The sequence below is a fragment of the Aquila chrysaetos genome, chromosome 3, assembly GCF_900496995.4.
Source record: "Aquila chrysaetos chrysaetos chromosome 3, bAquChr1.4, whole genome shotgun sequence".
Classification (NCBI taxonomy): Eukaryota; Metazoa; Chordata; class Aves; order Accipitriformes; family Accipitridae; genus Aquila; species Aquila chrysaetos.
Genome location: NC_044006.1, coordinates 2,878,121 through 2,896,085, shown reverse-complemented (window position 1 = coordinate 2,896,085; position 17,965 = coordinate 2,878,121). Strand labels below are relative to the sequence as shown.

At 41.1% G+C, this 17,965-nt stretch overlaps 1 protein-coding gene across 3 annotated transcripts in view; it reads right to left on the bottom strand.

The window, feature by feature from the left end:
* Nucleotides 1-273: 273 nt before the first annotated feature.
* NKAIN4 (sodium/potassium transporting ATPase interacting 4) overlaps nucleotides 274-17,965 on the bottom strand; it is a 54,160-nt gene continuing 36,468 nt past the window's right edge. Inside the window, exons 5-8 of one of the 3 annotated variants that reach the window (XM_030010003.2) lie at nucleotides 11,105-11,165; nucleotides 7,948-8,032; nucleotides 3,166-3,253; nucleotides 274-2,694 (exon numbers count right to left, since the gene is read on the bottom strand). In XM_030010003.2, the coding sequence (XP_029865863.1) occupies nucleotides 3,250-3,253; nucleotides 7,948-8,032; nucleotides 11,105-11,165 (150 nt within the window). In that variant the 3' untranslated portion in view covers nucleotides 274-2,694; nucleotides 3,166-3,249. The remainder of the gene's footprint in view (nucleotides 2,695-3,165; nucleotides 3,254-7,947; nucleotides 8,033-11,104; nucleotides 11,166-17,965) is intronic. The other 2 variants (XM_030010002.2, XM_030010005.2) reach the window with 2 other exon arrangements.

Here is a 17,965-nt window from a genome sequence, read left to right as displayed (position 1 = left end):
GGAGAGTAGGTCTAGCACAAGCAGACCAGGAGGAAGGGTTGTCAGAGCATGAAGGATGAATGGCTCTACTAATGAAAACTAGAGGAGGTAATTATGATCCTTGCTAGCTTGTCTTATTTTCTTTCTTCTCAGACTGACTTTTTTTTTTGATGATTTATGGTGGCCATTGATACTAAATATTATAGGCTTACCTGAAAATTTACTTCTATTAAAAGATACTTAATTACCTGTGTTCACCATAACATAGAGTGGTAGTTATGAAGCTACTCAGTCGTCATACTTGTATTTATTTAATTGATCTTTACCGGTGTATATTAAAGTCAAGCTGTTAAGTGCATAGTTTGATGCTTAGTCTCTTTAGAGTACTTGGCATGTGTTTTTGATCAGTTTTATTAGTAAATGTGGCATCAAGGCTTGGTCAGTTTGAGAGCTATAGTGTTAAAAACATGCAGACCTCAAAATAATTCAGAGTTCCTTCTGACTTCATATTACCATCTAGAAGAATTCCTTCCTGAAACTACTAGTGAAATGTTTCAGCTGTTCAAAGCTGAACTGTGCTTTCTCTACCATCTGTGCTGGATTTTGATTTCTCTCAAACAAGGCCAATAAAGAATGCTGGTATCTGATGGACAACATTTCTCTCTGAGGAAATCTATTAAACCAAATGGTGTAAAGTCTGTGTTTTCTGATAAGGAAAGGGAAGATTAATTTCAAAAGCCCCAAATAAATGAAATCTTTCATGGAACAATCTCATTGACTAGTAGATAAGTATTCTTACATTCCTTTTTCTGCCCCTCCAGGGAACATCAGGTAGGCAAGTTGGAATGAGTGTAATAGAGAAATGAACTGAATTAAAGAAGAGGTGGAGAAAGTGCTAAGAGATAGTGATGCACACTGTGATGCATGCTGTCTAAATGGTGTAGTAGCTTGTGTTCTGCTATAACTTTTTTTAACTTGGTAGTGGCACAGTATTGGCTAATATGGGACGTAGTTATGTTTTGTCAGGCAGAGCTGTTTTGAAAAGGGCTGAGTTGTTTCATTATCTGAGGAAGAAAAAAAATAGTATCAAACCAGCAACAGTCAGTTGTTTGTTCTGCTCAGTCAGAAGCTGTGGCTTCTACTGGCTGAAAAGAAGAAAAAAATACCTACAGAAGACAATATTTTTACTAGCAGCTGCACCTGATCAGAACTCAGGATGTTAGGTTGCAGTGGGCACCTAGAATAGAAGTTGCACAGAAACAAAAAAATGTTCTCTTAGTACCTATACTTTTGGGTTTATAAAAGAGGATTTTTCTTCCTGGGCCCTTTGGAATGGGACAAAGAAAGGTGCATCATTCTGTCTTTGACTTAGCAGTTACTGTTTTTATTTCTTTTAATTCTTCCCTCACACTTCCCCTCCCTAGCATGGCTTCTATCTTGACTCTTCTGAAAAGCATTACTTAAAAATGCCGAGTAATCTCAAACAGATTAGGCAAGACAAAGAATTACAACAGCACTTGGAATGTACCAGCCAAAAAATGCCACTGATGGCTGACAAGTGCTCTTTCTCTGCTTGATACTTAACATGCTGGGAGATGTAGCTAACAAAACTGACATTGGTTTTTGTTTGGTTTTTAATTAATTGCTGCAGCTTATTAATGCAACTTAATTACACTTATATTCCCCCCTTTCCTTCAGCCCATTCCCTCCCCTCAAAATTATCCTGTCACAAAAACCCCCTTCCATCAGGCTGTTGCCAGGCTTGTGCCTGGAATAAGCGTGGCTGCTCGGTGAAGAAGGCAGGTACAAAACCATCTATGATCCATGAAGAACTAGGCCTTTTCCAGTGTCCTGCAGCAGGTTTCAGCTGTGTATTTGGCTACGCCAGTGTTAACTTACTGTAGATGGGCAAACCCAGAGTAAGCTACAGCTGCTCTGAGAATGGCTTGGCATGTTGACATGGGGCTAAGCTCCATGCAGAGTAAAGATTTGTTGCTTGTACTAGTTCTTAGCTGTTCAGCATTATAGGAGTTAGGTCACAGAACATGGAAATCCAGGACAAATGCCTATTGCTAAGGTGCTGGCCATGTCTAACAAATAGAGAATGAGGAAGGGAATCCTGGATGGGGTTGGGGGAAGAAGGGAAGAGCTCTCATCTATAACTTAAAAAAAAAAAAAAAGTGCCTAAATAACTCAAACGTAAATAGCCCCCACCTAGTTCTATACAGGCAGGGAGGAGATGAAGTTGTGTTAGGGGATTTAGGCTCTTTTCAGAACAAGGGAAAGGAGAAGGGGAAGAAGCTAACTACAGAACATATGAAATGTCCCAGGGTGTTATGCAGTGCTTCCTTCCTTATGGATCCATGGTGCAAGGAAGCAGCTCCGACTTCAACTGTATCTCTTGAGAGAAGCTCTCGGTGAACTTGCTCTGCCTGAGGTCTTCAGGCCTGTGCCATTTATCGGCTAGTACCACCAGACTATGGTAGGAACGGTTCGTCAGGGCACTTGGAGAATTAAAAAACAACGGCATGGCCATTCTTCAATATACATTCATTGCATTTGAAAAGAAGACCAGGAACAAAAAGTGGAATGGAGTTCACCATCCTGCATTTCTTCTGCCAAAGATCCAGGCCGTGTGGGATTGTTTCCTGCAGCACCTTTGATGGTGGAGTGCAAGGTTTGTCCATCCTCTGGCTCCTCTTTATTTACGCAGGCCTGGAGGTGGGGGGGAAAGCAAAGGCAGGGCATCAGTGTGGAGCAGGTACTAAGCTGCATACTTCAGATAGCAGAGTTGGTGTGGAAATAATGAGGACAAAAATTTTTTTTTTCCTGTTCTGGATTTTTAAATATGATTGACTACAGATGAGGAATAGGATTGAGAGCCCAGAAGTAATGTGGTTAAGTAGTCTTTGAGTCTGGAAAGAATGCTATGCACATACCAGACCTGAATGTACTGCAGTTAGACTAAGGAATAGATATGAGCCAAAGTGTTAGATCTATGTATCCTCAGCAGTTGGAGCTGCATAAAATTTGGTTAGGAATTTTAAAAGCTAGGGATCATCTCTAGAATAAAGTAGCTTCTTGAAATTGCAGTGATGTGCTTTTTGTGTAGATGCAGCAGTATAAGCAGATCTACTTTTGTAGCCAGCAGTAAAGATGAGTGAATGTTTTCAGCTGAAACATCACCTCTTAAACATGCAGCTTCAGGTTGATCAAAACAGTTTGCAAATTCATGTTGATATTCAGCAAATTGTTTGTTTGGGAAAAAGTCTACCTAGAAAAAAAAGCAGAAGCATTTTGTTTTGTGTTTTGCTTTTTTTTTTTTTTTTCTCCTCAAAACAAAGCAGGATTTTTTTCCTGTTTAAGAAAAAGTTTCCTTTGTAAAGTATTCTGGTCATCAAACAAAGTTTGGAGGGGGTGGGGGGAAATCAATCCTAAAGGAGTTCCCCCCTCCCTCCCCCAGTGTTTCAATCTGGATTTTTTTTTTTTTTTGAGGAATGTTATTTGTGTACTTGTACCTCTCAGTTGATCTATTGAAGAACCTACTTTCAACCTATAAGTGGATGACTGTTATATGGGGTTTAGTCCTTTAATCCTGCATGCTCACAGCTGCTTCATGCCTATGGCTAGCAGACAGACTGCACCACAAAAGAATTGATTAGGGAGTATTAAAGTGAGAAATCACCAACTGGAGCCTTAGATCATTCAATTAACCAATAACTCCTGTTGCTATCCTGTCAATACTGAAGTCTACATCTGATAAAAGTCACACCCTATGTTACCATATGGCCCTTTCCACTGGTAGATCTGAGGAAAGTCAAGTCAGTGAAATCTGGCTACACAACCAAAATCAAATTAAAGCTCTTAAGCCATTAATGTAATGTAGTACTTGGGGTGCCAGATCACAGTGAGTGTTATGGACTGGAGCCTCACAACTGTGCAATTCACTGCTTGGCCTTATAAATACAGTCTTAAGAGGCAGGAAGATCTATAGCAAATAAATAGAGGCTATGTCCTGTCATCTCATGTGTTCTTGATTTAGTGCTAAATCATATTCAAAATCATGCTTTGAGACTATTCTGCTTTATAATTGAGATTGCACAGTGCTTCTCTCTGAAACATTCAGAGAATGATGTCAAAAGAGTGAATGGATGCAGCAGGCAGGAACTGTTGACAAATGATCGTGATGATCAGGGCCACCTCCTGTATTGGCAGGTATTGCAGGGTACTTGGAGATAACAGCTTTAGTCAGGAACTTCAAAGCTGTCTTAGTTAACCCTTTCACAGTTACCAGTGTAAGAATGCTTCCTTGCCTCACATGACAAGAATTCTGTTACTACAAGTGAACAAGAAGAAAAGCAACTCGGAGCTGATGTCCTGTGCTGTGCAGCCAAAGGGGAGACAGTGGTGCAAGCAGGCAGAGCCTGAATTTGAGCTTTAGCTAAGGGTGGGGTAAGAACTCAGCCTTTCCTTCCTGAAACCTCATTGGAAATGTTCTCTTTTGGCCTCGGGAGAATAACTTTGGTTTTTCAATAAGTGATTTATTATCCTTTGGCTAAGTACTTTGACCCAGAAACTCATGCACTGAAGACTTTAATGCATCTTCTATCAAGATTCCTAAAATATTATTATTATTAAATAATTAGTGCAGTGCCTTGGCTGGTAAGCAGCAGTGAGATTAAGGGTAATTCTATTACATTGTAAAACTTCCAGAACATTTTCATGATAATTTGAGTCTCTTTTACTTAAGCTTGTGGCTTGAAATAGGAACTATCACAACCAAACCCCCCCTGGAGTCAATGAAATATAGAACAGAAACAGTTGTGGAACCTGAAATAGAAATAACTGTATTTATAGAATATTATTGTTGCTGTGTGAGTGTTGGAGTTGCTAATTAAGATGAAGCACACTTAAATCATGCCTTTGCAAGCAACGGTACAAAATTATAGGTTGATTTTTTGTTGTTGCTGTTGGCTTTTTTGAAAAAGAAAAATAACACCTGACTTGATAATTTGTGAGGTTTTCCACTAACTGGAGACTCACAACTGAAGTTAAGGAGGTCAGTAGATTACCATGATAAAGTTGGGAGATAACTGGATTGTGGTCTGCAAGTACTCATTATCAGTAATAGTCTGGGGAGATGTTTTTTCTTCCTAGTAGGAGGCAAAGGTATTTAAGAACTTCTTTCAGTGCAGTGGATGGAAGCTAAAGGCCAGAAAGGGTGCGTACATTTTGAATACTGAATTTAACAGCTGATAACCACTGAAGTAGGCTGCCAAGGAACACAGCAGTTTCCCTTTAATATCTTTGAACCATGACAGCATATTTAAAAGTTATCTAACTCATAGGCTGTGTGCTTGATACAGAGGTTATGGGGGTTGGTCTTGGACTTAAGCTATGCTCATCAGTCTAGGTCAATGCTATTGTCCTGTGGTGCCTTCAGATATATGAAAATTTATAAATTTGGAGAGAAGAAGAAAGACTAGGGAAAAATGCAAGCTAGGACAAGGGAAAGGCCACATTGGGAGGAAAGGAAAGAGTGTGATCTCATCAGAAAAGGAAAGACAAAACTGGAGTGAATAGGACAATTCCTTTAGGGAATGAAGGAAAGTGATCCTGTTAGAGTTGTGGTGACAGGGCAAGGGCATTACCAGGGGAGCAGCTGACTACTGACAGTGGGGTGATGCCATCCTAAAATGAAAGTTCACAGTTGCAGATAGCTCTAAGTCAGTAGCTGTAGAATAGATTTGGTTTCGTTCAGCATTTCCTCCAACAAAAAGGAGTTAAAAACAGAAAGCCCCTGTTTCTGACCCCTAGCTTTTCTGTAAATTTAAAATTGAAAGAAGTTTGGTACATTATTTGTTTTGCCTCTTCTTGAACAGGATATAAAAAGAGAAAATGCCTTCAATCATCATGAAATGATTTTCACAGCAGGACAAGGGTATCTGGCACTCAGCGCCCCAGACTGCAAAAATCCATGGCATTGTTAGTTGGGAGTCAAGTATCCATTCCTCCTCACACTCCCATTCATACATGTGGAAGAAAGGCAATAGCCTAGGCTGAAATAAACAAACAAAAATTGCTATTTGGTGGCTGCTGTGAAATTTATAGAGGGTCACCTTATCTACTGCTCAGCAGCTGTTTTCACCTCCCATTAGCCAGAAAGAAATATTATATTGTGCTGGCAGAAGCTATCAATAGATAACTGATGGTCTGAAGAACGGGACTGAAGAACAACAAAATTATCTGTGTACTTCAGTAGCAGCTTACCATCTCACTGAGACCCTTGTAAGGAAGTTTTACGTTGCTAGCTTCTGTTCACATTACAGTCTCCCCATACAGAAAACTTTGTTTATAAGTGCTAGCTTCTTTCACAAAGAGAATTTGTCTTTTTAAGAAAAAAGCAGCCCAAACCCCATACTGTAAGTGTGATGTTTCTTCAGCACACTGCTGCATCAAGCTAGTAAATCAGGGACCTGCTTAAAGCTGCACAGCTTCTGCAGACTATGGAAAATTCCATCCCACTGTGACAAAATGAGAAGGAAATCAATATTTAATCTCCCGTAACATCCTTTCTAATAGTGCCATAGAACCCCCAAAGTTACAGGGAATTTAACTGCTTTGCAAAAATTACTTGTTCTCCTGGTCTTGTGCTGCAGTGACAAAGTGGGTAATAAGTCCACACTACATTAGAGGGAACATCTACAAATCTATTTGGGGGCAGTTTTTCTTCCCTCAGCCCCACTTTTCTCCCCCATCCTCACATCCCTCTTTTTGGCAGGACCGCCTGGTAACATTATCCCCCCCAAACAACCTCCCTTAGCAGCTGCTTTAAAAAATTTCTGCATGTTGAACTGCCACCTTACAGCTCAATTTAAAGAGTATCAAAAATTCAGATCTTACTGCTGCTTTAAACAGATAATACTGGCTTTCATGTTTGAGAATCTCATTAAGAACCAGCTTTTAAGTGGACAGTGTGAAAGTGCGATCTTGTGCCTTCAGCAGTGCGAAGGGATTATCAGAGGGCAGAAACTGGAATTCAACAATGGATCTCTATTAGTGGTATGAGAGGAGGTGCTGTGGGCAACTCCCCTGTCTGCTCCCTGCTCTCAACTGAACTGGCTGGCCCACACATAGAAGCTTCTTGTAGGCAACAGAATTTAAAAAAAACCCAAAAAACAAACTTAAGAGCAAACCTGTGCCATCCTGCATACAAACCACCTAATGCTCGGTTTAATTTAATTCACTGCTGTGTTAGCTTTGTACCCTACAGGTTCCCTAGAAGTACAAGCAGATACAGGGAGACCATGTACCCAAGACAGAGTCAAGTTTTGTGGTGCTACCATGCGAAGATTATTGGAGGATGACAAAGACAGGGCCAATGATCAAAATTGCATGGATGTATAGGTCAGAGTTCAGTTATGGCTGCCTGTCCACAGAGCTAAAATATAGCTTAAATAACTAGATGTTGCATAAATTTTACCCCAGTAAAGATCTTTCATTGAGGCTCTGCCTGACAGACCACACTTTAACCCTGAGAGCGAGAATCATATTCTGCTGTTGCTGTGGCTTACTCTCAGCATCCACTGAGGCTGAATCATCCTTCCTCACAGCTCCTACCTTTACCTGCTTGGGCACCATTCACTGCTGAAAAGCCTCTCTTTGCTTTCTTCAAGGAAAAGGCATGCAGTAGTTTGTTTACAATAACATCCTATAGCTGGCCCAATGCTTCCTATTGAAAAGCACTGCCATAAGCCAAGTATGGCAACACCAGCTTCACCCCGGCAACCTGGGGCAGAGCAGAGGCAGTTTCATCCCTTCTGCTGTCCACTTGTTCAGTCCTTCCATGCCTGAAAAGCCTGCTGGAGAAATCAACCTGCAAGGAGGAAAAAACCCAAACCTGTGGCACCCTTGAGCAATCAAACTAAGAGGCATGCATAGCCTCTTAGCACAGGAGATGATACTTACAGGTATGTCTGCTTGAACAAAAGGTTGGTGGGTTTTTCATTGACATGGTAGAGAGGAAATGGATCAAATCCACCAATGAAATCAACTGAAAAAAAATCAAAACTCAAATAAACAAACAAACATGGCCAGAAAGTTGAAAGGAAATGAAAGAAAAAGTTGGTGCATGTCATGGCATAACATAAAAATTAGTGAGAGAACAGAAAAATGATTTTGCAGGTATGGATTGCCCGGTGGAAATCTCTGCCTGTACAGACCTCTTTTCCAGGATCTTCTGGGATGCGCAAGTGTGTCAAAGAGGAGATTCAGCTAACACGAGACTTCAAGCAGAGCTACCGAAAGACTCCAGAAAAACAAGGCAGCCTCCCTCAGCCCCCTTGGATATTGCCACCATGCTGTGACTTCACATGAGAACCGAGCTAACAAAGCCTCAGCCATTCAGCAGTGTGCTGAAGGAAGCAAGCTGGGGAATAGCTCATGAGTGAATGCCAGCGGAGAAGTTGGCAGCACAGCAATCCCCATGAAGGTTATATAGTGAAGTGGGAATTTTCTTGCCCCACTTGTCTTTCCTGCAAGACAGACAGCAGCAGCTTTGGAAAACTGCAAATACCTCATTATCTTCAGCTCTGATATTTTTCACGTTCCCTCTGCCAACTCAGTTTCTTTTAATTGTATACAAATAGGAACAATGCTTCCCTTCTCCAGTATTCACATAAGGGCAATGTAACTAAAGAAGGAAAGTTTTAAGTGGCAATTCCCTTAGTAACCATAGAATAATTTTCCAAGTCTCTCTCAGCTCCCCTGAAATTAGGCCAAGTCTATATTACTGAGCTGGCCAACATAGCCAGGTCAGTAGGGGTATGATGTGGTGCGATTTGTGACTGACCTAGCAGGTCCTGCAAAAACCTTTAAAACAGATCCAGCTTAGACCACTTTTTGGTGCCAAGTTAGTGCATTTTGTTTGGAAGTGTGAAAGCCATCCCGTCCAAATACCATTTAAAAATAACTGGAGAGTCTTATTAACTGTATAAATGCCTGTTTATTTTTCCTTCCTGAAGGTGGCACTATTATTTTAAATTTTAGCTAAAGAGTTTTGATATTTTTTAGTGAACAATAGAAAAAATATTTACTAAATATATCGGAAGTGAAAAAAAAACCCTCTTAAAAAATATTTAGAAACCCAAGGACAACATATTCTCACAAATTCCATCTTGATGGATAGCTTCACGCTGATACTGTGATTTTGGAACAACTGTCAGTTAATGGGCAAAATCTGTAGGGATTCTAAGTTAATTGGGGGGATAATTCCCAGTAGTTCCAGTGAGACTTGACCTTTTCTCAGACACTTTTGAAAATGTTTGAGTATTTTAAAATCAAGACAGTCTGCAGTTTTAAAAAATAGATTCTAACTATACTACCTCAGTTGTGGAATGTCTAAATTAGGAAACCTTAAAGAATGGCAATTTTCAGTAACTGTCTAGTACCTTGAACAAACTAAAGTCCTATCATCTGAGCACCCAACCATGGAAGCACTCAAAATCCAAGTCACTTAAAAATAAAATCTTAACCATGGTTCATTGTTGCAATATATTACAGTGCATTAGCACATCTAAAATATTCTTGCCCACAATTCAGCATTAGTAGATCCCTACTGCTGTGTTTTCTCATGAAAATCACGTTAGCATGAGCTTCCTGATTAATGTGCCTCAGCACTTATAATTACTTCATGCTGCATATCAAAGCAACATTTAAAGGAAACCACAAATGGAAGAGAAAATTAAAACGCAGCTCAAATTTGTTCGGGTCACTGGAAGGATCTACCACTGTGAGTGTGAAATATTGATGGTTTGTCATTGTTAATTATTCAAGCTGGCATTTTAACTCCAAGCTGGGAAACTGGAAGGGAAAAGGAATTTGTTAGTGAAAAAAAAAACCAAACATATCCTGAAATTAACAGCTCTGCATTTCTAGATAATCCTTCCTTCCATGTGGTTGCCTCTCCTAACAGATCCCTACTATAAAAACAAGCTCCATCAAGTTATTACTTTATTTAAAAGGGGCTCAGAACTTAAAATATTACTTATAATGTAGCACCTTCGCTAAGTAAGTGCACTGCCAAGCGCTAAACAAATGATCAATAAAGCCAGTGGAATGAGTTCAGCCACACAGGAAGGAACAGAAAAATATGAGGACAAGTCAGATAAGCAGTACATCTCATCTCGCCCCTATGAAATCAACATTCTTCACATACTTTCAAACATTCAGTTCAAAGCTGTTGTTTTTCAGCTAACATCCATGCCAGCTGCTCTTTAAAACAACAAAGCTACTTGCACAAACCTAGTTAATGTCTTAAAGAAGTGATACTTGGATACAAAGCCTTTGGATCAGATCCTTACCTGGAATAAACTGGCCTAGACCCAAGACATTACCAAAGAAATCAAACCTATGCATCCATTCTTTTTGTAAAATTATTGGTCTCAAAGGGAGTTTTAGAAGGGCAAAGTAATCTAGGACCAGGTTATAGATATCTGCATAGATCCCACAGACCCAAGTGATTCCTCTGCGTCTTTGCTTTTCTCTGACACATGTCATAGTGAATGCATGACACTTAAGAGATTTGTATACCAAACACAAGGGAGTCAGCTCCTTCCTCCTCCTTGTAATTCAAATACAGTACTTCCTCTGCTTTTAAGTGAAGTGGTCAGGTTGGTCCTTGGCAAGAAATCTCATGCTCTGCTTCATGCTCATCATGCTCAACTCATGCTCAGCAGGTTGCCTACTTGAGTACTGGGCTGTATTCTTTGTTGTAGATACTCTTAATTACAATGGTAATATTTCAGTAGCATTGTTCTTAAGCTATATAAGCTTGAGAACAGAAGAAGCTAACCAGTTTCTCTAAAGCTTAGTCTGAGCGAGAAGTCAAATCCAAGCTTTTTTGTTCTGAAAGCATAGCAGGATGACAGCATCTAACATGTAGTCACATGGGGAAAAAAGCCGTACAGTAAAAATAGCTGATCCCTGAAAGGTAGGTAGTGCCATATCACATAGCTGGAGAGATGGAAAGAAGTCTGATGGCAATTTGGTCCTGATAGACAAATATCTGAGAGAGAAGTAAAACTTAGTAAAACCTTTGCCAATGGATCTGTTGATAAATACTTACAGCTGTCTTCTTCTTCTGTAAAAACACTAACAACATAACAGGCGTAGACAAAGCCCACCAGCTGGAAAATAGAGAGAATAAATCATTTTAGCATCAATCTTGTGAGGCTGGTCAAAACCCACTTGGCATGACTTCAACAGCCAATATTTACTCTCAGCTTGGCAGCATTATTGTAATGGAGCCAAGTCATATTTGCTGTAAGGCAGGGGATGCAGGTGTAGGCTTAAGGGAAGACACTGCTGGGAGCATACTCAAGGCTCAAAACTAAAAACTGCAAGACCCATCCTCACCTTCAGAGAGGCAGCCCGCTGTTGCTAGGATGGTTGGCAAGGACATGGACTGGCTTTGTTGACACTGAAACTACTGTGCTAAGTTTACACTGAGAAGTGGTGGGGATGCAGGAGAGTGCCTTATGTAACATTTTAGACAGATGACTATGTACAGGACAGACACACAGACATACAGGGGTAGGTTTTATTAACAGAGGTCCACGGACAAGAACTCATCAGCTCTGTATTCCTGTCATAAAGGGTACGAAAGGGAAGAGAAATTACTTTGGTGCAAGAGCTACCAACAAGATGCAAGTAGTTTTTATGCAGATGAGATAGAAACTTAGTTAACCATCAAAATGGCGGTGTACTGGCAGCAACGTTCAGAGACACTGAAATCTTTAGTAACTTAGGCTTGGAGATCAAAAAGTCATTGGAAAGAAATCCCAGTCTTACTCTAGCTCTACAATTTTTAAGGTTCTTTCTCTCTTTGGAGAATAAACACTTCTGCATGGACTAATCAAGCATTGGGCCTGCAAAGTAAACAGGCCAGAGCACAGTGAGAAACAGACAAGACTATAGCAGTGGTCTTAATTTACAAATTGCATAGGTTAGCTCTAAATTGCCACGTCCTGGGAACCAGACAGAAGCAGGGAAGGAGCAGTAAAACAATAGGGTGCCTCTCAAATAACAGCCATCCTGGCATGGTGTGGCCCTCATGTCAACCCATTGCTCAGAGCAGTCGTTACAGCAGAAAACTAGAGGGAACATTAAAAAAAGCAATTTAAAGTAGCCTGATGAGTCAGTCCTTAGTTGGTAGTTTGTAGAAGCTCTAAAGCATCAGAACTGCCTCATTCAGTTTCTGTAGCAAGTTGTTACTCAGCCTGAATAGAGAAACAAGTTTCTGGTACTACGGGAGTTAAGCATTCTAGATCCAGCAGGGTTTTATTTTGCTTTGCCTTCTCCCTGTTAATCAAATATCCTCTCCATCCTTCATTTTACATCTTTACGTAACACCCCACTTAGCGAGATCTCGGTTGACAGTAACTGTATTAGTAAAGTTATTGTAAGACATAATTGTTTTCCACTGTGAACTCAATTCTTTTGAACAGGAGTTAGAATGTAACATACAGTGACTCATTCTAAGGGAAGACAGAATGATGCATGGTAGGGCTTGAAAAGTAGAGTCCATTCATTTTTAATATGACAGAAAAATGCATCACACCAGAAAGCAAAAGGCAAGATAATGAGATTTCTACTGGGGAGTTATAAGGCATTTGTGATTTCTCCAGCTCTCCCTGACAAACCACACCTTGTTAGAAGGAAACAGAATGTTTTTGTAGCATCACTAAACCTTGTATTTCCTTTACAATTTTCTATAATCATCTGAAAGACAAGCCAGCTCTCTCCTTTCCTCTTGGGTGAGCCTTATGGAAACATGCCCCAGTGCCTCAGTGGAGAAGTAACAGCTCTATGGACTCACTCATTCCCCTGCCATGCATTTTTGAAACCAGGGCTGCTTCAAACTAAGTTTCAATGAGCTACAGCAGACTTCATGCAGAAAAAAAGTAAATAAAGAAATCCTTCTGGGTGTGATACTAACCGCGAGGCCACATGCAACGGCCAATCTAATTTTACCTGCTGACTTTCAGAATTAGCTCCAAGTAAAAACATTGCTTTCTAAAGGCAGACAAAAAACCCCAAAACACCAAAAACCAACAATAAAATAATCAGAATAATCAGCGATTTTTCTTCTCTTCTACTGCTTGTGCTGTGCTAACATAAAACCCCGGGATTTCTTTTTTTCCCTGAAATGTGTGGTGTTTTGGGGCAGGTTTGGTGGCCGGGCAGGAGGGCTGCGGCCCCGGCCCGGGAACTGGCCGTGGTGCTGAAGCAGCCCCCGCGCCCGCTCCCCGTTGCCTTGCGTCCTGAGAAGGCTCGGCTGCGAAATCGGCAATTAGCGCTCATCAGCTGGGCTGCGGTAGCCAACGACATTAACACTTATAGATGCTCTTGGAGTGCTTCAGCTTAAAGCTGTCCCAGCATTCAATGAGATGTCGAACCACCTGTCTGCACCCTCTGGTCTCCAAAATAAGTGCGTTTGCGCTCGCCCTAGGATGAAATTAGCAGTGTGGTCACACACAATCTTTGTACTTGCTCTAGCATTTTTATAGTTTGAAGATCCAGCCTTTTACATTTTACAGGATATAAGGTAAAATCATGCAATTTACATACACACAAATATCCAAGCCGGAAAGATGCATCTTGAATGTGTGCCCTGATTCCAAGGGAATTCTAGAAAGGCTTTCTCTTTCCCCAGATTTTCCATCATGCCTCAGAGTAGGAACTTTGGGTTAATAACCATGCCAGGTGGAAGCCCTAAATCCACTCACTGTTATTACACTCTAACACGTACACACAAACTTTATGCGATATCTGTGTCAGAGAACTCCTGATAGTATTAACAATGAAAATCACTCACCTGCCCCATTTATGGGCAGAGTGCATGAATGATTATCAGCTATACTGTCATGGGGAACCTGTTAAACCTCTGAAAATTTTCCACAGTTCAGAAGCACTGAGCAAGCAGTAAGATTGACCTGGGAAGTTTGTTTGGCACAGAAATTAATGCCTCATAACTCTCTATCATTCCTCTCACCCCATACATTTTTCCTTTTATGACTAAGGTGACCTTTTGCATTCAGAAAAGCAAACAAACCAGCCAAAAGCTAGAAAATTAAGTGAACTTCCCTAAATCTCTAATTCCAGCTCCATTGGAATGGAGGGTTTTCTATTTCTTCTATTTCCTGGCTCTGTTTCAAAATTACCTGCTGAGTATTTAAAATTTACTTTTTATTGACTTTATACTCCATTCCTTCTTTACATGAGTTTCATCAATAAAAAATTGTTCATTTAATGGCACTTTTTATTCAAAGAAGTTTTGCTCATCTTGTGACCTGGCCAGAACAGGAGAATTTCAGTGGCAAGAAGGGAAGAGGCATACAACATAAATATGAATTGCATTTTTATATGGGCTGACGTAAACTGTAATTAAACTTATTACCTCAGGGATGAAATGAACTCCTGGGACTCCCCATGTCTCACCTTCTGCATGAATTAGGAATGAAATATAGCTAGAGGAGAAATGCCACTCCTATTGTCCAGTCCTTTTCACTGGAAGAGTCTGCTAGAATGTGGGATGAGCAGACTCCAAGGGACACCAACAGTTCCCTTCTGACTGCATCCTTGATGAAGATGTATCAAGCCCCCAAACATCACCAAGTTTAGCAGCAATTAACACAGAACAGAAAGCTTCAGAGAGTTCAAGAATTTGGAAGTAATTTCACTCTTGCTCAAAGTGCCATCTTGGTTGCTGATTTCAATACAAAAGAGGGTTTTAAGCTCTACTGTCCCAGGGAAATAGCAATAATTCTTAGATCTTTGCAAATTACATAGGGCAGGTGAAAGAGGAGGGGAAATGTCAGTGATGTAAAATGACACCAAGCTATTGCTCTAATTCCCCAAAGAACATTCTTGGGCTTTAGCCTCTGCTGCTGTTTCTCTACTTGTTCTGCATGTTCAGTACCAGCTTCCTCCAGGCTGCAGAAGTATCCAATTAAGCTTTTTATTAGGAACACATGTTGTAGGCAGGTGTGTTCAGTCAGCCTGTCAGACAGCCTGGGAATGCACATGCTGCTGAACAAAAGAGGATGGAGCTGGGATGTCCCAGGCATTCTGCAGGCAAATGAACAGAGCAGGAAAGACACGAAGAGACAAGTGTGCCCAAAGGGAATGCGGAAAACATAAGTCTGTACCTCCCTCTGCCCCTCAGTCATCTGAAGTTAACTTTTTAATAGTGAGTTGAAAAGCATTCATGAAACAGCAGCATTGAACTAGAGTGGTGGAGCCAGAAAGACTGAATTACAGCAAGATCTACAGAAAGGGACCAGCTGGCTGCGAGTGTGCAAAACATGCAAAGGATGGAAAGGCAAATTTTAGGAGATGGTACTGTCGCTTGTGTAAGATCTTAGCTTTAGTCTGCATCTGTCCTAGTGAAGATTCTAAGCTCTTCAACTCTTCTCTCAATAGAAAAAAACTTGCCATTGTTTTTTCCACCACAGAGAATATGGGCAGAGTCTCCTCCTTCAGGGCAGATGTATTCTAGGTTTCACTTCTAATCAGAGCTAATGAAGTGTGTATGCTCTCATGAATGCAAGAGGGGGAAAATAAAGAGATCTCTGCTACAAGAAAGCAAAAAGCCAGCTTGTGAAAGAGCTATTGTGACCAGATAGCCAAAGAGGCAATCAAAATCCTTTGATTCCTTGACCTTCTTTACTCTTTGGATGCAATTACAACCACTGAAAATCTAGCTTTTGCCAACAGCAAAGCATCTCTTGCGCGTTGCTTCTCACATAACATCTGCTGTCAAGGCTTGCATTGCTGCCTTCCTGGGAACCTTCCAACCTGTCAGTCTGAGTGAAAACAGCAGACAGACAGGCAATGAGTTCTCTCAGTTGGGAAGATATTTCCAATTTTCATCCCATTCAATGGAGCCTCAGGAAAAGCCTAACCCTCCCCACTCCCAGAACTACCATATGGACAGCCCAGAGCTATGCCAGGTATTTCAGAACTAGAAATCACTCCTCTCCCTGCTGGCTGGCAAGTTGGGGAGATGCAAGATGAATCCTTGCAAAGATAAAAACAAAGCAGATTTCTTTTCTTGCTGTTGCATTTCTTAATAGAGTTGGTAGGATTAGTTTTACAGTGACATTTTTATACCTGTATAGACTTAAGATGTTGTTCCAATAAGCTTTTTCCTCAGTGTGTTCTGTGCTAAAGCATTGAGAAAGATTTTCATACTGGGCCCTACAGCTACCCGTATCGTGCATGGTGACCGGTATGCCCAAGTTTGACAGCATTCCAGATTAAAGGAGTTGCTTTTGCCTTCAAGGAGTACAGACAAGCTCTGAGCAAAAGCAGACTGAGACCTTATGTATCTTCAAATGTATGCCCAGGAGCAGGATAATATAGTCAGCAGGAGTCAAGATGACAGCCAACACTGTGCTCACCATATGGGATCAGGTTTGCTTTCCCTCTCCTTTGGCATGCAAGATCAAATTCAGTGAGCCTTACCCCAAGTACACAATACGGTGCACTACAGTTCCTCAATAGTCTCAAGGAACTGGTATTTCCAGAAAACAGCCAAAATGTCCACAGCCAGGTACTGCATAGTTAAAGTACATGGATTTCACACTACCATGTCTGGAATAAAAAAAAAAAAAAACAAACACAACCCCCACCCCCACCCCACAACTTCTAAAAACCATTAGGCAAAGCAAAAAAAAAAACCTACAGAAAGCACAATTTTGCCTGTCCCTTGCCCTTCTTAACAGGGAACTGACTATTCCGGTCTCAAATGTGTGGCAGACAAGGAGGGAACTAGGTCATGTCCCTTGCTGCATCCCCTGAGCCTTCAAGTTCCCAGTCGTGTTTTTTGTACTATCGATCTGGTCTCCCTGCCTGTCTGCAGCACAGTACCTGCCAGGCGCTCTGGGAAGGACAGCAGCCTGTAATAAAATCTGCCTTAAAATGAGATAAAGAGAACAGAAAAAGATACTGGCAGGGATCAAAGAGTTTGACCCTCAGAGACTAAAAAGGGAGAGAACTGGCTGACTGTTTTCAGGCAAGGTCTGAGTAAGAAAGTGAAAAGGCCTTACCTCAGCAAAGCAGAGAGGAGAAGCTCTATTTGTTCCACTACATGACAAAAATTATATGAGCATTTCAGAGCTGGCAGGAGTTACAGACCTGGGGCTTCAATATTCTACATTTATTACAGGACAAGTAGAAATTTACTTCACTCTGCATAGCTCAGCCCATACAGTTTTCTTGCCTACAAATATTTTAGCCACATTTCCAGAGTTTAGGATTCAAAAATCCACTGCAACTTAAATCTCAGGGAGAAGGAGAAAGAAAATATTTACCTAAATCCTATTTTATCTTACAGTTCCCTCCTCTGTCTCCCCATCTGGCCCTTTGTGGTGTTTTGCAGATGCACAGAGAATATTGTCATGTACCTTTGGGAAGAAGCAAAGGAGAAAACACTCCCAGAGACACAGACTCTGTGTGATCACTTAGCTCAGGGCCATGTGCCCAAGTTAGTAAGCTGTCACAAAACAAAGGTCTATTCCAAACAAACTCAGGACCATTTGTTGGCTGAACCTCTAGCCTGGGGCACAGGGGCTTATGCCAGCTCAGGCGTTTAGGAAGGATGCTAATAGTGACATCCTTCTGCACTTTATAAGTCTGGGATGTTCTGACTTCAAAGTCTGTCAATTGTTTCACCAAACTCGGGAACAGCACCAGCTCAGCAGCATCAATGCCATTCCAGCTAACGGCCCTTTATAAAAGACAGCGGGCTCTATTCTTCTGGATACCTAGGTTTGCCTTTCTCATACACATGCATCGAAGCAACTCGCAGGCAGTTTAATGCAGATCATTTTCCCTGACGGACAACTAACCAAATATTAACAGCCAGCACACGCACCAGGGAGTTCATCCAACTCAGGAAAGAGGAGCTTCTCCGTCTGCCTCA